Below are 25,584 nucleotides of genomic sequence, written 5' to 3'. Positions count from 1 at the left end.
TTCCATCGGAAATGCTCTGACTGGCATGGGAAGAGAAGCCTCCTAATCGCCTTAGTCTCTGACTCTCTCTCTCTACTCCTCCCTCCCCTTTCACAGTAACATGTGCTGAACAGTAATCTTACTGTCCGAGGAATCAATGCAGTACATTTTCCAACACAAATTTGCATCCAAGAAAAAGTATAACAGTTCTCAACACAACTGATGCCTGTTCTTGTTCTGACGACTTCTAAATCTTTCAGGACACAAGTAGTCCTGCTGTGTACCGTTATTACTGCGCTTATCGTTTCTACTTTTAGCCGACTTTGATACTCACAAGCACATGCAGAGAGACTTTTCACACTTTGATAGCCTATATTTGACCGTGATCAACTGCACAAGCCTCCTCGATGGATTAGTGGAAGGTTAATTGGATGCAGCAGAAATAACATGCTGTTGTGGATAAGCTGTTCTCTCATTTGCATCCTAAAAAAAACAATAACAGACATACCAACACATACGGCCACTTTCAGTGTTTTTGTTTGTACTAAGACTGCTGCTTTCTAACTACAATCTATGGATTATGTGGCTTTGGGATGATGTGTTAAGGCATGTTTTGTACTGATATTTCTGTTCACAGCACATCCTAGAGGCCGTTTTGGGTAAATTATCCCAGAAAAAAAGTATCCACTAGCTAAACCTGCTTATGGTCACTTTAATATCTTCACAAAAGGTCACGTGATATGTTTTCTAGAGAATATGAGAAATGAGGCTTGCTTTAGTAATTTTGTTAGGTGCTTGTGTCATTTTTATTTCTATTTAGAACTTAATTAGAACTTCTATTAAAACTTAAACATATGTTACTAGATAAAATATATAAATTAGAAATGTTGTCTTAAGTTTTATCTAATATTTGTATTTTATTTCAGCTAATTAATGCAAACCATTTTTAATAGGTTTAGTTAACAATAACAACACTGATTCATAAGAGTTTTACAACTTAATAGCACTGTATTGTGGCATAAAGGCAGGTCGTTCTGTAACTCATGACACATCTATTACATAACCGTACACTGTAAGAGATTATGTGACTAACCCACAATGCATATTAAGGCTGAAGGTCATGATCTTTGATTGAGCATCCAGATTGTGTACTGGTCACTCACATGCTTGTATTTACAAAAGTTTACCTTTATATTACTGTGTAAAATTCCATTTTAAAGGAATTTAGGAATACAAAATGTACTGTACATCATGCCAACAACATATATGACAAGAAGTTCAGCCAACAAAATGTTAATGCCCACATCAAACAAGTTAGCCTAATACAATAATGGGAAACCATAGCAAGTAAAAGCACTGGTAATAATGAAGCAAAAAGTGTCCTAGTATTCTGTCAATCTACTTACTTGTATGCACCATTGTTGTTTATCAATGAAAAACACAAAACATTTAATGGGGTCAAAGCAGAAAATGTAGACAGAAAGCGATTTGCCTCATGAGATAAGATATTGCTGGTATGGTTGATGTCATTATTCTACAGATGACTAGGACAGGACAAGTTTACAGTTTGTACTGAATGCATAAGAAATTATGCTGGTTACGCTCAGCTAATAATGGCTTTGATGCATAGAGAACTTATGTATCATTAGATATAACAGAAGTCTCAATATAATACAGAAATACTAGTGGTCTTGCCCTGCATTTTGTTGTTTTTGTACCACAAAACCAACAAGTTTTTTTAGCTCATTGTGTGAGTCCGTCTTATAAACCCAGATGTTCCAAACCTCATTATCACCTGGTTTACTGTGTCATTTGTATACTAAACATAATAGTAACTCATCCACTTGATCAGGGAATTGTGAAAAAAAAATATGCAAATGATTCCAAGTTTGAGTAAAGACACAAAAGCACTGTGAGTACCACACTCTGTGATTTAATATTCGTAATAAAATTTTTCAAAAAAAAAAAAAAAAAAAAAAGTCTGCCATTATGAGGATGTAATTGTTACAGCGAGAGCCTCCAAGCAGGAGGTTTGAAAACATTCAGAAATACTGAATACTTCTCACACAAACATGCTATGAAAAGGGAAAAGGCTTAGTAAACCAGACACACGACGGTGTTTAGTGCTGGACCACTACCTTTACCTGGATTCTAGCTGACCTCAGAAAACTTAAGAGGATCAAATCAATGGCTGATCAAACATGAAAACGGTGTCACTAGTTGCACATATAAAAATAGAACATTTGCCTTTCAGAGGAGCGCAAGCTATCAAGAAGCATACAGTATCCAGTTTCAGTGTAATAAGAAACTATAAGGTCACTTATAGAATCTCAGCGCTGATTAACACTATCTCTAAAGCCGTCTGAGACAAATTCTTCGGGAATCGTGAACCTGTAACAGACGCAGCAAATCTGAAATGGAGAAAAACATACTCGAAGAATTGAAAAGTTACATTATTTACAAATGCGTCGAGGATCTCCTCCTTACCTACAGACATGACAAATCGAAGCAAAAAAAAAAAAAAAAAAAAAAAAAAAAAATAAAACCACACGTTTCGGATGAAATTGGATCAGTTTGATGAATTATAGCGAATTCCCATACGAGTAAGGACTTAACATTTTGGTCTAAAGGGTTTCCGAACTATTGCTGCTCTTAAAAATATGCTTTTATTAATTAAAAAAAGTGCATCAACCTGTCTACGTGCCAGAGTTACATCTATGAGAAAGTGTTGCTAGGCCATGCTGAGCACAAGACAGACATACAACGGTCGATATCGACAAATATGCTAGCTCAATCACTGACGCAATTAGCACTCTAAGCGGTCTTCTAAGCTACTCGAAAGGAATTTTCAGAGTTGAACAAAGAGCTAGCAGGCAGAGGTAGGCTTTGCGGCTCACTGTGAGCCATAAACTCTACCGTCAAACTACGCTTTGTCTGCTAGATACTGACTCTGTGCTTCTGTGTTCTCGAATTGGTCAACAACAGTCGTGCACGAACCATCGGTGAAATGAAATTCCCTCTTTCCATATGACAGGAAGCGGATGGGTATGGCGTAACCATTAAATCTGCCTCCATCCACTTCTGCTCTGCACATAAAATTAGGGAGGTTAAAGCATCGAGAAATGAAGGTAAGACACACTACCAATTGCATCAAATCAAGCGAGACCCTCGCATTCAAAAACTTCAAGATCATATTTCATTGAAAATTCAAAACTAATAAATAAAAAGGTACTAATGTGACAGTCCAGCTCCATTATGACATTTCAGCTTTGGAGTCTGACTGGCCTCTCCACGAAGATTGATGAAAGGAACCATGTGGGTCGAGTCCTACCACAAACAAATCTCCACAAATAAGGTAAACAACTAGATTTAATAAATTAATACACATACTTAATCTTGTTTTTTTTTTTTCTTTTTCCTTTTAGGAGTGAGACATTCTTTTTAATCCACGGTTGGTTGGTTGGCTGCAGGGTTTCCCTCTTTCGCCCCATTTATGTACATGGCTCTTTCGCCCCTTTTTGCTGGCAGGGTCAGAGAGGCCAGAGGTCAGTTTTTAGAGTCTTAGTGGACGTGATGGATGTATGGACACACACATCACGAGTAAGCAGAGGGAGCAGGAGAGGAAGGTTCGTTCAGTCGTTCACGCATGCTCACACATGCTCGCTCACTTAAACACACACACAAAAAAGCATGACTCCAAAGCAATCCCAAGCTCTTTACTCCTGCACTGAACTGCTGTGTGTGGTAGTGCTGGCCTTGCCAGCTTTGCGTTCATAGTTCACAAGTCTCTGTCCGACAAGGTACCTGCATGGACGAATAAAGAACACAAGGCAAGTCAGATTGAAAGACAAAGCCTAGATAAACAAGGTTGCAAGTAAAAAGACAGGCATTATTTTTATTTAAAACTGGGACAAAAAAAACAACCAAAAGTGGCCAAAAATGTATTTGATTTTCTATGTAAAAGCCATAATGCTAAATAACATGAACTAACAATGAGCAATACATTTGTTACAGGTTTTTTTTAACTTTGCCAAGATTAATAAATGCTGTAGAATTGTTAAGTCTTAGTTAATGTTAACTAAAGTGTTTAAAGGTGCCGTAGAATGTCTTTTTAAAAGATGTAATGTTTCAGCTCAAAATACCCTATAGATTTTTTTTTGTTAACTTTTTTAACTGCCTATTTTGGGGCATCATTAAATATGAGCCGATTTAGGCTGCGGCCCCTTTAAATGCTCACGCTCCCTGCTCCCAGAGCTTGCGCTTGCCTTAAATAGTGCATAAACAAAGTTCATACAGCTGATATAATCCTCAAAAAATGGATCTTTACAAAGTGTTCGTCATGCAGCATGTCTAATCGCGTAAGTATGGTATTTATTTGGATGTTTACATTTGATTCTGAATGAGTTTGATGTTTTGCTCTGTGGCTAAAGCTAACATTACACACTGTTGGAGAAATTTATAAAGAATGAAGTTGTGTTTATGCATTATACAGACTGCAATTGTTTAATAATAAGAATAACGACAGTTTTGTCTCTGTGAATACAGTAAGAAACGATGATAACTTTAACTACATTTAACAGTACATTAACAACATGCTAACAAAACATTTAGAAAGACAATTTACAAATATCACTAAAAATATTATGATATCATGGATCATGTCAGTTATTATTGCTCCATCTGCCATTTTTCGCTGTTGTCCCTGCTTGCTTACCTAGTCTGATGATTCAGCTGTGCACAGATCCAGACGTTAATACTGGCTGCCCTTGTCTAATGCCTTGAACATGAGCTGGCATATGCAAATATTGGGGGCGTACATATTAATGAGCCCGACTGTTACGTAACAGTCAGTGTTATGTTGAGATTCGCCTGTTCTTCGGAGGTCTTTTAAACAAATGAGATTTATATAAGAAGGAGGAAACAATGGAGTTTGAGACTCACTGTATGTCTTTCCATGTACTGAACTCTTGTTATTTAATTATGCCAAAGTAAATTCAATTTTGAATTCTAAGGCACCTTTAACCTTATGATACAGTGTTACCATTTTTTTTAATGTTTCTGAATGTTTATGCGCACCAAGGCTGCATTTATTTGATCAAAAATACAGTAAAAATAGTAATACTGTAAACAAATTTCAATTTAAAATAACTTTTTTCTATGTTAATTCATTATAAAATGTCATTTATTCCTGATGGCAAAACTGAATTTTCTCCAGTCTTCAGTGTCACATGATCCTTCTGAAATCATTCTAATATGCTGATTTGCTGCTCAAGAAACATTTCATATCATCAATGTTGAAAAATTTCTGCTTAATATTTTTTTAGTGTTAACCGTGATACATTTTCCCCCAGAATTGTTTGATGAATAGAAAGTAAAACAAAGAAAGCTAAATTTATTTGAAACGTAAGATAAAGACTATGTCTTTATTCTCACTTTTGAATGGTAGAGTAAATGGGTGGTACATCGATTTAAAAAAGAAAAGAAAAAAGCCCTCATAGTACAAAATGTCCATGAAATTTTAATCTAAATTTAATCACTAGGCAATTATTGGCTCTGAAAAAGTAAGTTAATTACTGCTTAGGACTCACTTGTCATTCTTGATGTGCTCATAAAGGCGCTTGAATTGTCGGATTTGGAAAGAGAGGATACCCATCAGCACCACTACCATCAGTAGGAAGGGGTAGATTCTCCTCTGCACCAGATTTTGCATCTCCATAGTGACCCCTATTCAGAGAGACAAGAGCTGGTTAGAATATGTAAGAGTGGTTATATCACAGCATGAGAAAAAAAACCCAGGAAATGCATCTTAAAATGCATGTTGGTTTTTGACCATTTAGGCAGACTAACAGAAAATGAGATTTATTTTGGATGGCTGAGATCTTTGAGAATACACCTGGCCTTCTTGTGACATGCAAGATATCCCTAATGTTCGGTAGCACTGCCAGTGAGGAGCTAATTTTACTACACAACGCCCACAACAGCCACTGATACATCCAGAATCCTTTCAGTGGTGCATCAAAAATCTTGGTCAAGATATGTGAACATATGCCATATGACAGTGATCTGATCTTTGTCAAAAGATCAGTACCATCACAGAGAGGCTCGAAATCACTCTCCAGAACATTCTCGTTCACTGTACCTTGCTGGTGGAATGATCTTCCCGCCTTCATCTGGAATGCTGAATCCCTGGCAATATTCAAAGGACAGCTGAAAACTCGTCTCTTTCGTGAGCACTAAACCTCATCCTTAAAAAAAAAAAAAACACCAATCCAATACCTATCCTTTCACTTCCTTTAATTCCTCTCTATTTTAGCTTATGATACTCTGAGCACTGCCTAAAACTTGTTTTGTGAGCACTTCTTGTGTCCATTTGCCTCGTCATGATGACATGCTTGTTGTATTCCTCACTTGTAAGTCGCTTTGGATAAAAGCGTCTGCCAAATGAATGTAACCCTAAAGAGAGCTGTAAGTGTCCTCAACTCCAATATGCAGTATGAAGGGCATCTAACTGTTCAGATATCATCAGAATTATGTACTTAAAGAGCTAGAGTAGTCATTTACAATGAAGCTGTCAAAACTAGACTTTTTTCCCATTGATTCTAGACCACTCAAAGCCCCACAAGATGAAGCCACTTTGAAATCTCTTCAAACAATGAGAATCAAACAAAATTTCAATTGCAACGTCTGAGTCATTTGTTCTGTGATATCCAGGAGGAACGAAAACAAAGAACGTATACTTTATATATGATGGGGTCATTTCAATAAATAAATACATTTTAAAAAAATGCATAGATAAATTAGTAAATGAATTTTAAAAAATCAAAAATGATTTTAAGAAATATAGAGACTTATTTAAAAAATAAATGTAAAAATATGATAGTTCAGGGTTAGTATTATTTGTCATGTTTTTGAAAGAAGTCTCTTCTCTCACTAAGGCTGCTTTTATTTTCAAATAAAAATGGAAATCTTTTGTAACATTGTAAATGTCTTTAGTGTTTCAATTTAAGGTGTCCTTGTTGAATAAGTTAAAAAACCCAAATAAAATAAATGAAAAATCTTACTGACCCCAACATTTATATTATATTATATATTTTGTCAGTGAGTTTCATATTTTTATATTATATTATATATATATATATATAAGCCCACTGCATTTCAAACGATATAAATGTTGTTTCTTACAGCATATGAAATTAGCGAGATCGCACTCTGGAAGTGTACATCAAGGAAAGCTTGCATTTCTCACAGTGCAGATCCTGTGCAATGAAGCCTGTGAATGTCCTTGTAATTCACTTCAACCTTTCCAAACTTTATGAAAGATTATTTTATGGAAGGATTTGTGTGTGTGTGTGTGTGTGTTTGAGGAATTGAAAGCAAGCAGAAAAGAGGTGTTTCTAAAACACCCGCAGCATCATCGCACATCTACACATCTCTAAAATTCATTCCAAAATCGTTGGTGTAAGAATCACAATGCATCGATTTTTTTTTCTCCCACCGCTACTAAAAACAACAATGTCTAATAAATATTTTATGAGAAACAGAGTTTGACTAACAACAGCCTTGCTTCTACCCACCAATAAGGGGGACGATGCCTACAGAAATCACGTAGGGGATGCAGAGAGAAAGCAGCAATACAGCGATGACTGGGGCCGCTAACTTCCTGATGATGAAATGAAGGTCAATGTTCCTGATTCCATTGGCATACACCTGAAGTGTGGTAAATCATTCAGTTAGTTTGTGCATCCATCTACAGTAAAGCATCTAGAGTCATAACAGCACCACAGAGATCATGAACAAACAACAGTCACTGCAGCCACTTGCCTGCTCAATAACGGTCTTCAACCACCACTGGGGACCCATGAGGGTGATGGCAGCAATGATTTTGGCATGCAGCACTCCTAAAGCCCAGTCCTTAATGATAGAGAAAAATAAGAGTCAATACCACTGACACTGCCACACCTCTGTGCCCTACTTTGCGCCTGTGGAAATTAAGTTCTCCAAACAGGATGGATTAGATTAGCAGGACAAAAAAAAGTCTTTTGAAAAACTGCCTGCTACTGGCGCAAATCCAACCAAAATCTTTTTTCTGGTTCATCAGTGACACAGCTCATTAGCTCAAACAGAGAACAGTAAAAGCACAAAAAGTAAAGCTGGGTCTGATCAATACTGACACAGCGGACATGTCAGATGAGAATTACTTTGCTCAGTTAATGTTATTTTTAAACTATTTGTGTATAAAGATCTAACAACATGGTGGAACTGGGGAGCTTAACGAACTGTGATCACCAAAACTTTTTCTCCAGTGGCACTTGATTAAAAACACAATCAAAAATGACTGAAAAATCTATTTCAAATTGATTTGTCTTTAAAGAGAATTAAAAATAAGGCCATTGGGTCTAACGCGCATTGTGACCAAATGTCAACAGTGTCATATGAATTACTTTTGATTAGGGCTGGGCGATATATCGCATGCGATCGCCACGCGCATTTCGTCAGTAAAGCCGGTTCCCTGATTACCGCTAAATCGCCATCACCTGCTTTCAAACGGAGCGGCATTTAATAGACAGAGCCGTAGTTCAATGACAAGCCACGCAATATCGCGTTCATTATCGAAGGCGATTCATCTGCGATATGAATGCGATATTGCGTAGCTTGTCAGTGAACTACGGCTCTGTTTATTAAATGCCGCTCCATTTGAAAGCAGGTGATGGCGATTTAGCGGTCATCAGGGAACCGGTTTTACTGAAGAAATGTGCGTGACAATCGCATGTGATATATCAGTCAGCCCATACTTTTGATACTTGTGTTCCACAAAAGAAAGTCATATGGGTCTAGAACAACATGGTGAGTAAATGATACATTTGTCATTTTCAGGTGAACTGTGCCCCTAATCATGCTTTACCTGCCAGGGGTAGAACAGAGGTGTCTGATCCAGCGGCACTCTGAGAGGAGCTACAATCACCAGCTCGAACAGCAGTCCCAAGAGAAGAGGGATCACTCCAGCCAACAGCACGGCCACAATCAGGGTCTTCATAATCTGAATTCACACAGAAATCACAAATCACCAACACAGTTCAATATGGAATCATTTGTGTCTTTGTTTCCTATGCATGTAAAAATCAATAGTTTTTAATCCATGCATGTTATAGTAAAATAAACCCAAACTACCACTTTAAAACCGCTTTTATCATTCCTTAATTTCTGAGGAAACATTTAAAGTGCCCCTATTATGCTATTTAAAGGCTCCTAATTTTGTTTTGTAACAGGTTTACATACATCCAAGGTCAAAAACACTCAATATTCACTGGAGCATCATCTCTTTTCTCAGTACCTGAAACAGTTCAAACAAGGATCCGTTCTCACTAAACCCCTCCTTTCTGAGAGCCTACTTTGCTCTGATTGATCAGATGGCACAGTCTGTTGTGATTGATCGACCACTTACAGTGAGTGTCGGAAATGAAACACCCTTTACCGTATCTGAATTTCAGCACTGGAGATAATATTCAAGCTCATCCTTTGGAAGTGCATGCAAAGTGGATTTGCTCTTGCAGCACAGAAAACAACACAAAAACACAAAGCAATTACTTCCAGGCCTCAGCTACAACTACAATGTTTGAGGGCAGGTCAAAGTAGATGTTTTTTGCGAACAGCCAATGAAGACCATAGGCTGGCATTCAGCATATTTGTTACAAACCTATGCAGGTTTGTGCAGGAAGTATTGACGATTCGTTTTAGGCACATCAGAATCAGCTAAATCACACACTATATGAAATGTAATGTCCAAAAAAGCATAATAGGGGCACTTTATCCAACAATGAGACCAATGCATTCAGTACCATGAGGGTCCACTCCTGAACCTTGAGAAGGATTACTCTACGCCCCTGAGGCATCCAGGCCAGCAGCACTGTGATCGCTCTGATGGAGAGCCAGCACACATATAGCCCACATGCTGCAGTGTACAACTCATGGATCTTAGCGCTGCCCGTCCAGAAGGACATCAGCCAGCGTCCAGTGAACACTGCGATAAAGAGAATTCAGAGCACTGATGAAATCAGTAAGACTAAATTGACATATGCTATTTCTCTGAATGCATAAAAGATCAATATGGAAATAAGATGAATAAATAAAAGTTAAGGAAAACCATTATTTAAAAAGATCTCATTATGAATTATAAAAATGCATCGAAATTAGTAATATGAATTCTGTCATTATTCCATGCTGATCAATGTTTTCCATGCAATTACAAATAATAGGGACTGAATCTTCATACTTCACAGCTTTAAAGCACCATTAAAGGATCATTAAAAAGGTCTATAAGACTAATGTTCTTTAAAAGCACAATAGATGACTTTCGCTACTAGAGGTCACATTCAAAATGAAGGTTTAGCTTGAAGATGCCTTGCAATGAGCATGGAATTATGGGAGTTGTCGTCTTCATCTCCACATTTCTCTGGATTTAAAAATTGTTGGAAACGTGGGATAATGCAAGTACAAAACTGAACAAAATATATAACAGTGTTTGTAGTTTTTGGATATTTTGATGCACAAATATTACATATTGTGCCTTTAAGTTGTATTCACTGATCACTTTTATTGAATCCTAAAAGCTCATCATTGTAATTAAATGAAACAGTGAAACAGGGCAAACCAGAGTGCAAACAATTCTTTAAACTTCCTTTTGCGTCACATGGAAGAAAGTAAGTCACACAGGTTTTTAAAAGAGGGTGAGCAAATGATCCGAGAACTCAATTTGTTTGGCTCTCACCTGGTAACGTGAGACACACCAAACTGGCCAAAAGCAGCGTCAAGCACATGAACAATATCAGCAACACAATCTACAGGGAGGCAAAAAGAAAAAAATAAGCATTAAAACACCATCAATCTGAAAATCAGATTAAAAAAGCATGATATTCAGTGAAGGATAAAAGTATACAAGACAGAGTTGGAGTACCCTTAGAGGGAATTTCATGGGCCGGTGATAGGGCTGGAAACCCACTGGGCCACCCTGCTGCAGTATGGCCTGGTGGGCAGCATGCAGACCTTCTCCCACCACAGGAATGGCATTGTTACGGGCCTGCTGGTTGATGTTGTTGGCTTGCTGGTTGGCATTGTTCTCATTGTCTTCCTGGTCTCCCAGCAAATAAGAGTGCAAGTCTCTGAAAGGTGTGGCACCAAGTAGGATTGATTGAGATTATCATTATGACTTCAAGATACAATAAATTCAAGAAAGTGATTGAAGAAAGTCTTATTTTAGTACTTATTTTACTTATTTTAACAGGAGGATTAGTAAAATGGACTGTTACTGAACTGAGAGGCTCAAACAGGTGCAACAGTTTCATTGTTTATAATAGAATGAGAGCAGATGTAATAACTGAGATTATGAAATCAACAAAAATATTCAACTTTTAGAATTTGCCATAATCATGCTGCCCTAACACAAAGTTCAGTTCCAGTGATAAGATTTTTTTTTTTAGGACAACACAGAGAGAATCAGGAAGAGTCATTTCAGTTCATGAGGTTATCGGATGTAATGAGCAACAGGGTAAATATGTATGTGAGACTCACAGCAAGTAGCCAGCGGTCACGGTCCAGGCTCGTACCAGACCTTTGAGCCACTGTCGCGTATGTCCCTGTTCCAACAGAGCAGGAAGAACAACCTGCAATAACAGCAACTCCAAAGACAGCTCACTCACTGGAGCATCGCTGAAAGAGAGAGAAAGAGAGAGGAAGTCATAACGTTTCAATATAAAATACTGGTATCACTGTTTTCACTTAGCAACAAAGCAGTTCAGGCATGGAGTCAATTTGTAGGCCAACAATAAGGCTAAACCTCCACAGGTTCCCTGTGGAATATTTAATTAGTTTTAAGAATAAAATACCCTGGGAGTCATCTTACTAGATCTGTGGCATTTTTCACCCCTTACAACACTCTTTTGGTTATCTTTGAATAATGATATCACACCATGACTCTAAGACAATTTTATTTTATTTCATCCATTCAATTCTTGAATATTTTGGCTAAAAAGAAAGAACATTTAAAAAGAGAGCACTACTTACCCTTTTATGCGTGCATGTGCTTGTTGTGTAATTCATTAAATAACTGCTGTGGTTTTTAATGTAGCAACTTGTTAGCAATGAATGCTTTTAAAGCACATGATTTCAAAATTGAGGTATGACAGTATCATTTATGCTGTAGAACAAAATGTTTTTTCAAGTAACAGCTAACCACATATTATAAGGCCTATTCACACTAAGGAGAACTATAAATATAAATAACTATATTATACTCCACACTAATGCCTGATAATGTTCTGTTTATTCTAAGAGCATGCTGGAGTTATGTTGTTTTCTGCTTTAAATGCTCGAGCTGTTGAAAGTTGGTGGATTCTGATTGGCTGTCAATGTTTTTATCAATTATCAGCTGGAAAAAATAATTCTGAAATCATTCCAACTATACTGTCCATTCTCATTATAATTGTGGTGTGGGCTTTCCTATTCTCAAAGAATCAGAATGATTATTAAAACTGTAAAATTACAGTTATCAATATAGTTATTAACTTTGGTGTGAACACTTAACAGCCTTTTATTCTACTCAGAAATCGAAAACCAACATTCTAAAAACTCATTAGATATTCCAGAAGTAACCTGAGGAGTTAAACAGCTTGTACAGGACAAAGAGAGAACAGGATGTTATGCAGTGTTTAAACTAAAAATAACACTGGATGGATAGTTTACTCTCATTTACTCACTCTCATGTCATTCCAAATCTGTATGTTCTTCTGTGAAACACATAAGAGGATATTTTGAAGAATGTCTCAAGTGTTTTTTGTTAAAGGTGCCATCGAACGTTAATTTTTTTAACTGCCTATTTAATATGAGCCGATTTAGGCTGTGGCCCCTTTAAATCTTGCGCTCCCCGCCCACGGAGCTCACGCTTGCATTAAACAGCATAAAGTTCACACAGCTAATATAACCCTCAAAATGGATCTTTACAAAGTGTTCGTCATGCAGCATGTCTAATCGCGTAAGTATGGTATTTATTTGGATGTTTACATTTGATTCTGAATGAGTTTGATGGTGCTCCGTGGCTAAAGCTAACATTACACACTGTTGGAGAGATTTATAAAGAATGAAGTTGTGTTTATGAATTATACAGACTGCAAGTGTTTAAAAATGAAAATAACGACAGTCTTGTCTCCATGAATACAGTAATAAACGATGGTAACTTTAACCACATTTAACAGTACATTAGCAACATGCTAACGAAACATTTAGAAAGACAATTTACAAATATCACTAAAAATATCATGTAATCATGGATCATGTCAGTTATTATCGCTCCATATGCCATTTTTCGCTGTTGTCCTTGCTTGCTTACCTAGTCTGTTGATTCAGCTGTGCACATCCAGACGTTAATACTGGCTTGTCTAATGCCTTGAACATGAGCTGGCATATGCAAATATTGGGGGCGTACATATTAATGATCCCAACTGTTACGTAACAGTCGGTGTTATGTTGAGATTCGCCTGTTCTTCTGAGGTCTTTTAGACAAATGAGATTTACACAAAATGGAGGAAACTATGGAGTTTGAGACTCACTGTATGTCATTTCCATGTACTGAACTCTAATTATTTAACTATGTCAGGATAAATTCAATTTTTAATTCTAGGGCACCTTTAATACAATAAAAAGTCAGTGCGGTCCAGTGTTGTTTTGGACTGCATGGACATTCACTACAAACAAAAAAAGTTGAAACATTATTCAAAATATCTTCTTTGTGTTCCACAGAAGAAAGTCATACAGGTTTGGAAGTCCAAACATCAGCTTTCTCAGTCATTCCAACAATATTTAAAAAAACCCCAATGGCCTCTTTCCACAGAAGTCAGAGTCAGTGCCCCAACAAACACTACAGCTGTTCAAAGTTCTCTCATAGTGACGAATGCAAAGCAGGGTTACATAGGGTAAAATACACAAATACAGAGGAACTTTCTATAGCATTATTGTTGTGGACACATTAACATATTCACAGCTCTCAGCAAGATCAGACTGTAGTAATGTCTGCTGGGAATGATGACATCAGGTGTAATACACCTGCCAAATGATGCAACAGGCCTGCCTGACACTACAGAGAGTCACTCATTAGGTAACAAAGCAAAGGTCTGGCATGACAGCAATAATTAGCACTTCATATTTATGGCCCTTTCTTTTAAACATGATGTCACATGAGAGAGAACTTTGCTTCTCTTCTGGTTGTAATCTCTGACCAGATTTAGAACAAGCAAAAGCACCAAACGACACTTGTTCTCAAACTCTGAATCAGTTTTTAGGCAAGTTTAGGCATAAGGAGCATTAAACTTTAAGACTAATGAGGTGGAAATGCATTTAATTTACCTGTAAAGCATCACATTGTAGGGAAGAAATGAAGGGAAGATGTGTTTGATTATCCGGATAGGAAGCCACAACATGAGAAGAACAATTGAGCCAAACACAACCTGAAAAGAGAGCAAAGACTTTTCAATCAAAAACATGGAAAAAGTATAGAACCTACAAGGAGACAGTAATGGGAAAAATATGATATAGGAGGAAAAATATTTCAATTAATACATTTTGCTCACTCGCAACACTTTTGCCTTCTCTTGCAAAACTATCCCATTCCCGTTTCAACATTTACTCACCACTGATAGTATGAATCGTCTCAGGTGTCTGTATATTGGTAGGTGAATCATTTCCTGCACTGGGTTGAAATCTGGATCGTTCAGATTTCTGAGAAACCACAAGACCCCAGGCCTTAAAACCTGAGAGATAGAAGAACAGCATCTAAATTTCCCAAACATCTCCTGAAAGATCTTCTGCATGGTTAAACTGATATAGAAATGCCCACCTCTCTGAGCAGAAGAATAAAAGAGGCAAAATAGAAGACGTAGACCATCCCCACTAGCCAGTGAAGGAACATGGTGGTCCCTGGCGCGGATTCAAAACTCAACTCTCGGTCTTTCAATGAGGCATCAAACATTTCCTACAAAACAGGCAGATAAACAAAAGTTGACCTTTACTGCATGACAAATACTAAGGTTAAGTTTCCTAAACTAAACTTACTAAGAATTTATAAAATGTTAAAGGGTTAGTTCACCCAAAAATTAAAATTCTCTCATAATTTACTCACCCTCAAGCCATTCTAGGTGTATATGACTTTCTTCTTTCAGAAGTCTTTTCTTTTTTTGTTATATTAAAAAAATATTCAGGCTCTTAACGAGATTTTGAAGCCAAAAAAAATAAAACAGATATTGCCAGAAGTTTATTGTATTATAAATATGGATATTTTCCTTACAAAAACGCATTGCTTCCCTTCAGAAGGCCTTATTAACCCCCTGGAGCCATATGGATTACTTTTAGGATAGATGGATGTGCTTTTTTGGGCTTCAAAATCTCAGTTACTATTCACTCCCATTATAACTCCAATTGTTTGGCTGAAAGAAGAAAGTCATATACACCTAGAATGGCTAGAGGGCGAGTAAATTATGGGATAATTTTCAATTTCAGGTGAACTAACCCTTTAAGATGAAGAAATGAAGCAGAGCAAATGTCACTGAAGATGAATGAATGGGAATGCTAACCGATGGCTTTCTCCAGTTATTACAGACCTCTTTGGGTCAACATGAACAAAAATGATTGAGTGCACCTTAAATTAGTCTGATAAAATGAAATTAAATACCAGAGAGCAGATATCAAGCCACCAGCCACAGATGAGTGGGAACACGCCAATCTCTACGACTACTAGAAGAGACACCTGGAAGAAAGATCATTTAAAATGAGACTCAATAAAGTACTGATATTAAACTAATAGCTAATATAACACACATACACATAGTAGCATATATAGGTGTATTAAAGGTGCTAAAGAGGATCTTTTCGTCGACTGAGAAACCAAAGACTGTTAGAGTTTTTGAAATGAGCGCATGCGTAAGAACAACCCCCCTCCTTCACAGCTCATTTCGAGGGAACGCCTCCCAAAACTCGTGCATGAGTATTGGAACACGAGTGTTTACCACCGGCATTCGCTGTGCCGTGTTAGTGGATTCATTATGTCGGACTCACCGCAGGTAACTCATAAGTTGTTACTCCTGTCTCCTGACAAAAACATTGAATACGCAATGATCGCGTAAACGATTGGCTGACATTTTTAAGGCCCTACCTCGTGCACAGATGATTTATATTAATATTATTCCTTTCAGTGCACCTAATAAATAGTCTTTTATCAGTTAGTAAAGACAGTTTCAAGTAATATTGCAAAAATGTATAAAATAAAACATCCTCTTTAGCACCTTTAAGCCCAAGTCTGTCATCTAAGCTTAGATAATGTGACCTAATTATAGCAGTAGCGCGACTGAAAACAGTAAATCTTTCAAAACCAGCTGTTGCAACCAATGCTACGCACTATTATTAAGTCACTGTTCTCGCCCTTACTAATTACTCAAGTTTAGCAAACAGCGCATGCAAACTGCTGATATAACTGACCTTTACCACAATATAGCAGACTCCTAACAAGCGCCGTGATCTTTGAAATCTCACCAGTGCTGCTAATCCCTGAGATCTGAATTAAGGAAAAGAACATCAGGGCCGTATTATAGACATCCCATTATAAGATATGAGAAGTTCAATGTTATAAACAAGGCCCTAACTAAAATCACTATGGTTACTAAACATATATGATTCTGAAATAATGTGCGGTCACATTAGCGAAATTTCAGCAAAAATTTGTGAGCAAAAATAAATGTGACCGCACCTTTAAACTGAAATCAGATTACTTGAAGGTTGATGTGTGGTGGTTTAACTCAAAAAAAAAAAAAAAAAAAAAATAGTAGTCGTATTTGTTGTGTAATTCCCTGGTCTTGAAGACTCAGTAAACCAGTGCAAGCTAGTTATGTGGATTGGGATTGTTTTTGTCCAGGTGTTTCTGAGTGTGAAAGGATACATGGCACACGATGAGTGTGATGGCTAAAAGGACATATCCAACTATAGTGGTGATGAGACCCTCAAAGTGTGAGGCACGAACCTGAAAACAGATGAGAGATCTTTGTCAATGTTGAAACTGCATTTGCATTAACATCTTTAAAATCAAGCTGGAAAAAGGACCTAAAACTTCTCTGATACTCACATATTCTTCAAAACCAAGTCCAACCACTGAGAAGTGGCCAATATGGTAGGGACAGAAAGCTTAAAAAGAGTTGATTTTAAGAGTTAAAGTTTGTAATCGGAGAACACATAGTAAATGTTTTCTTATTGGGTCACTGAACATTATTGAATTTATGTTATAATTAGATTTAAACAAAAGTGCAGCAATGCTTACCAAACACCAGGATGAATAGTGTGTTGAGTGAGACCACCCAGAAGACATGCTCCTAAAGCAAAAAAATAAATTAAATTAATTGCTTTTTTTGCTCTCTTGAATGAAATGTTTATTGGTAAATGAGACAGCTGTATAATTACTCACAAGGAAAACCAGGGACCCATCAAGCCCAAGCATCTGGAGAAAAGGGAAAGAAGAGGTTTAATGTTTTTTTCTGAAAGATTTTGGTATGATGTACAATAAACAGGGTACACCAGTCTCACCCTTTCCCAAGTGAGCTCTTCAGCTGCACGATCCCATTCCAGAGCATTCCAGTTCATATCATCTGCACAGAACACACACAATGCTCCATAAATTCAGTTCACCACCAGTCAACATTAATACCCTACTTAGGAGTTTTTCATTTGTTTAATTAAAGCCGTCATACCCTGTGCTCCATTGTTGGCATCTGCCACATCTTCAGCACCTCCATCCTCCTCATCGTCATTATCTAGCTCCATCTCTTCCGCAGGATCAGCAGGGAGGTCAGGAGCCTCAGCCGCTGCAGCGTTCTCCCCTGGAGGTTCAGCCGGGGCGGGCATAGGCTGGTTTTCAGCACCTCCATTACCCTGTCCAGGGGCCTAATGGATAAGATATTATACTGATAATAAAGAAAATCAACCCACTGACTGGAGTCAACTACGATAGAGTATCTATACAAAAAGATTTTTGAAGAAGTCAACTGCATCTGGTTCAATCCAAGAAAGAACAAGCAGCTATTCTGGTAAGAGAGCAGTCTCCAGAGATTCAGGGGATAATGAGGGATTTGAAGATGACAGAAGGTCAGGCAGGCTACTGTGCTGCGCTCAAATCAAAATGATAATTACAGTAAGAAGAAAGCAAAGTAAACAAAGGGGTCATGGCATAACCTGCATAATTGGTCTCTGAAGAATATAAAGCATCAGAAATTTTCACTGACATAAACCGCAATAGGAATGCCATTTTTGCTTCGTTCATAAACAAAACTTGCCTGTGTGGAAAATTATGTTGGAAAAATAAAAATGAAAGTGAAGTTTATTAGGGATGAACTAAAATTTCAATCACCCCAAAATTTAGGTAGAAAATTACATAATATGCCATTTTCATTTTTTTGGCCAAAAAAGAAAAACAGGCTGAACATGTGAAAATATTTAGATTTATATTTTGAGATCTGTTTTCTGCAGATCATAATAGTGTTCCAAAAAAGCTGATCTGTTTAGAACATAAATGTTTAAAGCCATCAAACAATGTGAATTAATACAGTTTGGGGGGATACGATTTTTTTTTTTTTTATTCAGCAAGAATGCATTAAAATTGATCAAAAGTGAGAGTAAAAACATTTATAATGTTACACAAGATTTCTATTTCAAATAAATGAAATTGATATTATATCTCACTAGGTTTTTGAACTTTCTATTCATCAAAGAATTCAAAATTATTATGGTTTCCACAAATATATTAAGCAGCAAAACTATTTTCAACATTGATATGATTTCTGAAATATTGCATGACTGGAGTAATGGCTGCTGAAAATTCAGCTTTGCCCTCACAGAAATAGATTACATTTTAAAATAGAAAACTGTTTTTTTTTAATTATTATTATTATTATCCAACCTCTTAAGAAGACCAACTCCTGCAAGGACTTCAAATGAAGCAACGTCTGAATCAGCATGCACATTCCCAAATTTCTATATAATCCTAATTATTGTTATGTAATTCATTATTTCCAGGAGCTTATTGCTTCTACCTTCAATTAAACCGCTAACAGCGATTGTAAATTAAATTGACTAAATTATTACATTGTTAGTTAACTGCATTCTCTAAATTGTAATGTTGACATGCATTCTCTGTAAAGCTGCTTTGAGACAATATGCATTGTGAAAAGCGCTATACAAATGAATGTGAATTGAATTGAATTATTATTATTTATTGTAATAATAGCCATGGTTAAGAGTCTTCTTTCAAAAACATTTTTAAAAAATCATCCCAACCCAAACTTTTGAACGGCAGTGTAGATGCTGATTTTGCATTTTACAATTTTATTAGTGTTTATTCAAAATCCATTTCAATTTGAGGTTGATCTGCATTCATTCTGATGCAAAGCAATGTGGATATTCTACCTCATTGGGCGGCCCTGCTGCATTGGCAGGTTGCTGCTGGTTCTGCTCCAACCATAAAGGGGCTCCACCATGAACAATCTGCTCCCGCAGCCACACCAGACTGATGAAGGCGCAGAGGGTGCAGGTCACCACAAAGCAGCCCTGCAGGCAGTCAGCCAGCAAGTTCTCTCTGCAGAGGATGAAAATTCACTGATCATCACTTCTGAAATATCCAACCATTACAATTCACTACGCGACCGCGTCCACAGCTGAACCCGAGACCGCGACGAGGATTGAAATAACCCATCATGCTCAGAGTTCACAATGAGCTGATCCACAATGTAAATGAATATTTTAAGAAGAAAACTTGAGCTTTCCTGTCTGGTACGTACGTGGAGAGCATGTCTAATGGCAGAGTCAGGAGGGAGCTTACGGATCCAGTGAACAGACACTTATAGATGCGACCTACAGGAAAAGGAGAACATTATATAAGCAAATAATGCACAACATGAATAAAGACAACATACTATGCTAACAGACTGTGATCTATGGGCATCACTTACATGCTGTTAGAGGTACAACCCCCAGCCAAGCGAAGGCAACAAGCGTGTAATGAAACCAGTATCGGATTGCCGTGCCTATACTGGTGACCAGTCCTGCGAAAATGTCTTGAACTGGGAGCCGTGAAGGCATGTCTGGAGAGTAAACTGAAAGGAAAAGAAAAGACAATCTATCATAGATAAACATTGCAAGGGTTTTTCATAAATTAGTCAAAGTGTAGCATTCAGTACTGAGTATTGGGGATTTGAAACTGATTTTATTCAAATTTAAGATGCTCAAAATCCTTTGCAAACTATTTGAGTGCAGGCTTGTTATAATTACTGGGTTTTTTCACAGTTGTTTAATATACATCTTGCTCTCAGATCATGTCTCTGAAATGCCTCAAAACCACAACTCTACAAATAGAAGTGCACAAGTCTCAAGTATGTCATCTAAAATCTGAGAATCAAAACAACAATTACTGTCCACATAAACACAGACGGGAACATTTGAGAGCAAACAAAATGTTAAAGATACAGTGTTTAAGGTTATGTATCACTTAAGCATAGGGCTGCACGTTTTGGGGGGGAAATTTTATTGCAATTTTTCTGATAAAAATGCCAATTTAAAAAAAGTTCTAGGGTTGCTGTGCTTTTTTGTAGGGCTGCACAACTCCAAAAATTAATATGTTAAAGGGTTAGTTCACCCAACAATGAATTTTTCTGTCGTTAAGTACTCACCCTCATGTCTTCCAAACCCGTAAGACCTGTATATTTCACCACAGTTCAACGCTTCCATGTTTACGTCCGAACGCAGACTCAATATTGACTCCTTCGACACGCATCGGCCAATACTGAGTCAGCGTTCTGATGTACAACCTGGAAGCGCTGCAACAAAAATAGTGTAGGAGAATGACAGGGGAGAGATGAATTTGTTAAATAAAGTCGTTATTAGGGCCCGAGCACCGATGGTGTGAGGACCCTATTGGAATTGCTCCGTTTATTTTTGTTTTGTTTTTGCACACAAAAAATATTCGTCGCTTCATAACATTAAGGTTGAAACACTGTAGTCAAGTTGACTATTTTAAAGACGTTTTTACTACTTTTTGTAGTTTGATGTTTTTACTTCTTACGGGTTTGGAACGACAAGAGGGTGAGTACTTAATGAAAGAAATATCATTTTAGGGTGAACTAACTCTTTAATATGACAATAACATTATAATAAATAATATTTTTAAGATTATTGTTACCAAATAAAATAATAAAAAAAGAGAAATATCCAAACAAAATAAGAAATATTACCATTGCAATCTTTCACTTCAATATAAAATATTCAAGAAAAACTAAATTTTATTATACACTACAACTGAAAAATTACAATATTAATATATTTATGCTTGTCTTCATTTCTTAATTTTCAAACATTAAACCATCAAGCTTTTATTTTGGCAGAAAACTGCAGGGAGCCCATAAAGCTTCTCTTTTATTGACAACAGTCAGTTTATCAGCACTTTTAATAACAAGTTTGGGAAGACAGAAGCATTTTGGGTTCCCAAATGCGTGTTATAAATGACCCAAACTACCATGCAGAGATGAGTTCATGTGGGGCAGCATTTACTGTGAACTGAGCCACACTTATACAATGAAAACACTGGATCATGAGCTGTATGTGATTAAAAGAACTCTAAAACATGCAGTGCATATATTTATGCAATTATAACTGAGCCTTTGCGGTCATATCACAATTTGTATTTTATTTCAATTAATCATGTCATATTATGTTAGTAATAAAAAACAAGTTTCTCAAGAAACTAAGTAATGGTTTCCAATGGGCCTGTTTTTGAAAGCATAGCCCAAAACTCAATCATGACACCTTCATTGTAGTAAAGCCATGCAACAATGACTCAGTCTGGGTGTAAAAACCTTGTTTCACCTCAGTAAATATCTACGTCAGACAACACGAGTGCCGTGCTTTTAAATCACATGACTCAACCCATAGAACCCCATTGCTCTGAAGCACACAATCACTGCTATTGAACAGGCCATTCGAGACCAATGTGACTGTATAGAGGCGTTCATGGCTTTACCTCCCCTGAAGAATGTAATGAGAGGGGTTTACTTACTTGGCGTGAAAGCAAATCTGTGCTTGCATAATTCGCAGTACTCTTTTCTGCTGTGTTTAAGCCACTGCACCAAGCTGTGAAAACAAAAAAAGGGGGGGGGGGGGGGGCAGGAAGCAGGCGTGAGGGTGATGATCTGACGTGTGAAAAAGTACTGAAAATCCAGCTTGATTTCCAATTTACACAAGGGAAGGATAACAACAGCTGGAATTCCATAGTTGGTTACCAATACATTGATGAGGCCCCCTGAGCTCATAAGTTACAGCTTGTCAGTTAGTCAAATGGGTGTTGCTGGCTCTTTCCATTCAGTAACAAAAAAAAAAAAAAAAAATGAACACAAAGCCTAACAAAAAGAACTTGCCCCAATGGAAAGGTTAACCTATATCTCACTATCAGAGGCAATGATCTACTGACAGATATTCTGTTCTAGAAAGAAATACCAAATTGTCAATTTTGTATTACAAAAATCTGGTTAAACTGGTTTTCATTCAGTGCAATACACCTAAAACACTTTTTTTAAAGGGTTTTTTTGTTTGTTTTTTTGCTATTGCCATAATATACACTACTGTTCAAATGTTTGGAAAATTTTTTCTTTGAAAGAAACTAATACTAATACTCAGCAAGGATGCATTATATTGATCAAAAGTGACAATAAAGACTGAATAAATGCTGTTCTTCTGAACTTTCTATCCATAAAAGAATCTTGAAAAGAAATGTATCACGGTTTCCACAAAAATATTAAACAGCACAGCTGTTTTCAACAATGACTACTTCAGCACCAGATCAGAATATTACAATGATTTCTAAAGGATTGTTTGCTATCACAGGAATAAATGAAATTTTAAAAATTTACATAAAAAAAAAATATTTTAAATTGTAATAATATTTCACAATATTACTGTTTTTACTGTCTTTTCAATCAAATAAATGCAGCCTTGATGAGCATAAGAGACTTTTAAAAACATTAAAGGTGCCATTGAACGTTTTTTTACAAGATGTAATATAAGTCTAAGGTGTCTCCTGAATGTGTCTGTGAAGTTTCAGCTCAAAATTCCCCATAGATTTTTTTTTTAAATATTTTTTTTAACTGCCTATTTTGGGGCATCATTAACTTTACACCGATTCAGGCTGCGGCCCCTTTAATTGCTCGCGCTCTCCGCCTCTATGAATTATACAGACTGCAAGTGTTTAAAAATGAAAATAGCGACGGCTCTTGTCTCCGTGAATACAGTAAGAAACGATGGTAACTTTAACCATATTTAACAGTACATTAGCAACATGCTAACGAAACATTTAGAAAGACAATATACAAATATCACTAAAAATATCATGATATTATCGCTCAATCTGCCATTTTTCGCTGTCCTTGCTTGCTTACCTAGTCTGATGATTCAGCTGTGAACATCCAAACGTTAATACTGGCTGCCCTTGTCTAATGCCTTTCATAATGTTGGGAACATGGGCTGGCATATTAAAATATTGGGGGCGTACACCCCGAATGTTACGTAACAGTCTGTGTTATGTTGAGATTCGCCTGTTCTTCTGAGGTCTTTTAAACAAATGAGATTTATATAAGGAGGAGGAAACAATGGTGTTTGAGACTCACTGTATGTCACTTCCATGTACTGAACTCTTGTTATTCAACTATGCCGAGGTAAATTCAATTTTTAATTCGATGGCACCTTTAAAAATATCTAGCCAACCCCAAACTTTTGAATGGTAGCGTATCACCCAGATGTCCACTAAATTATCTTAACCATGCTTAATGCCTGCACTTGTTGACTTGTACGCTTACTAAAGAACAGCAATGCCTTTGTCAGACCAGAGCTTGGAACCACTTCTAACACTGCAGGTGGTTTTCAATTTCACGCTGTCCCATTTTTTGGCCATTACTGACTCATCCTTGTGTAGGACACCTAGAATTATTACTGCAGGACATCAGGTTCAGTGTAGTTAACTGCTCAAATTACATCCTCTGAATTTTATAGCAGGCACAATAAACTAACAATAATAAAGTTACTTTAGCCATGATGAGCCTGGTTTCATCATTGAATATTACTTCTAATATCCTATTTCTAAGTCTATTAACAACGAAAACTGTAAATATGACGCTTTGGAAGACATTTCACGTAGATTGAACTACAAGCATCTTATTAAAACAGACAGCTATCACAAATGGAATATGTCACTGAACAAACAAAGCTCTTACCATTCTTGGTGGATGAACTTAATACTTCCAGTACAAACACAGGGATGGTAGAGGGGTTTGTCTTGAGTTCCCTCAGATCGACACACCCTACATATATCAGCTGCCAGAAAAAAATTTATATTTTAAAAACAAAGCATTAAATTAAACGAGGATGAATATGTGTGCTGCAGCGAACCCAGAATCTACAACAAGCAATGAAAAAAGACTTTATTAGGTTTTATGATTTTCAATTCCTACTGACGAAAAAAAACAAGGTCAGTGCATGCAAGATTATGACTTGCTATCTTGCCAATCAATCTTTTTGCCCTCTTATTTATAAAACAGAATAAACCTTAACTAGATAATAATGAATAACATGAGAGACACTCTTGCACACATTAAATTGATGAGCCCTCATTTCAGTGTTTCAAAGATGTCATACGTGATTTGACTGACCTACTAAATTAAATTTATGTCATCATATTTCAGGTGCGTTTACACCTGGCCAAAATATCACAAATAAACCCTTCTACGTGAGTTACAGTTGTTATGATATAGGTTAAAACTATAGTGACATGATTATTGTCTCCATGACATCCTGTACAGTCAAAAACAATTTCAAACTCATATTAAAGCCATATCTTTATTTGGACGTGCTTGGAGGATGACAGCTGTACTAAAGACCAGGCTGGCAGGAAAGCAGATAGCTCGTTAGCTCGCAAAGGCCACATCAATTACAGATGCAAATTTGGTTGAACGCCTAAATCTAAATTATCACATAATGATAAATAAACATCTGTCAACGCGCATTTAAAAGCAAACAACAAACAAACAGACAGACAGCAGCCAGAGAGCCTCCGTGTCTAGACAGCTTACCTTCTTCGGCAGTGTCCATCTTGTACGGTGACGCACTGTCCTCTTTAGTCAACACATAACACACACCGCGGAGCAAAACACAGTATCAACTCACAATTACGCTAAAATAAAACATGACAAAATCGATCCAAGCATGAACGCCGCATAACCACAGACCGGACACTTTTTCTTCGTGTAGTGCGCACAGACAGCGCTGATCTGGCTACTTGTTAGTCGAGTATATTACGGCTCGGGTGAACATGTTTGGGGCCTCTAGATCCGAATGTGCTGCTAGTGCTACGGTTTCGATTTACGGCAGAGCAGCGCGCATGCGCAGAGAACACGACACTTTCTAACGTTTTCCGGTGGTGACTGCGCTTTTCATAAGGACTACTACAACTCGTTGTGCATTATTATGTTATCATATTTTTAAGATACC

The 25,584-nt window shown here is 37.0% G+C and overlaps 1 protein-coding gene across 1 annotated transcript; it reads right to left on the bottom strand.

The window, feature by feature from the left end:
• Positions 1 to 971: 971 nt before the first annotated feature.
• On the bottom strand, positions 972 to 25,448 carry marchf6 (membrane-associated ring finger (C3HC4) 6). The gene is made up of 26 exons (XM_067362353.1): positions 25,167 to 25,448; positions 24,312 to 24,411; positions 22,106 to 22,179; positions 20,007 to 20,150; positions 19,836 to 19,908; positions 19,465 to 19,633; positions 17,754 to 17,946; positions 17,590 to 17,651; positions 17,471 to 17,503; positions 17,327 to 17,378; positions 17,135 to 17,193; positions 16,952 to 17,032; positions 16,495 to 16,563; positions 15,692 to 15,766; positions 14,861 to 14,995; positions 14,655 to 14,774; positions 14,371 to 14,471; positions 11,545 to 11,682; positions 10,931 to 11,135; positions 10,745 to 10,814; positions 9,816 to 9,997; positions 8,882 to 9,016; positions 7,801 to 7,890; positions 7,554 to 7,686; positions 5,568 to 5,703; positions 972 to 3,783 (listed from the first exon to the last, which is right to left on the bottom strand). Exons 1-26 carry the CDS (start codon positions 25,183 to 25,185, stop codon positions 3,696 to 3,698), a joined length of 2,736 nt encoding a protein of 911 aa, XP_067218454.1. The 5' UTR covers positions 25,186 to 25,448; the 3' UTR covers positions 972 to 3,695.
• Between the last annotated feature and the right edge of the window lie 136 nt (positions 25,449 to 25,584).

This window comes from Chanodichthys erythropterus, chromosome 16, assembly GCF_024489055.1.
Source record: "Chanodichthys erythropterus isolate Z2021 chromosome 16, ASM2448905v1, whole genome shotgun sequence".
Taxonomy (NCBI): domain Eukaryota; kingdom Metazoa; phylum Chordata; class Actinopteri; order Cypriniformes; family Xenocyprididae; genus Chanodichthys; species Chanodichthys erythropterus.
This window is presented reverse-complemented; position numbering and strand designations above follow the sequence as displayed.

Coding starts and splice junctions, on each gene's coding strand:
- marchf6 (XM_067362353.1), bottom strand. Junction 22,180..24,311: donor AAGTTCATCCACCAAGAATG/GTAAGAGCTTTG, acceptor TTGTTTTCACAG/CTTGGTGCAGTGGCTTAAAC. Junction 19,909..20,006: donor GGTTGTACCTCTAACAGCAT/GTAAGTGATGCC, acceptor CTTTTCCTGTAG/GTCGCATCTATAAGTGTCTG.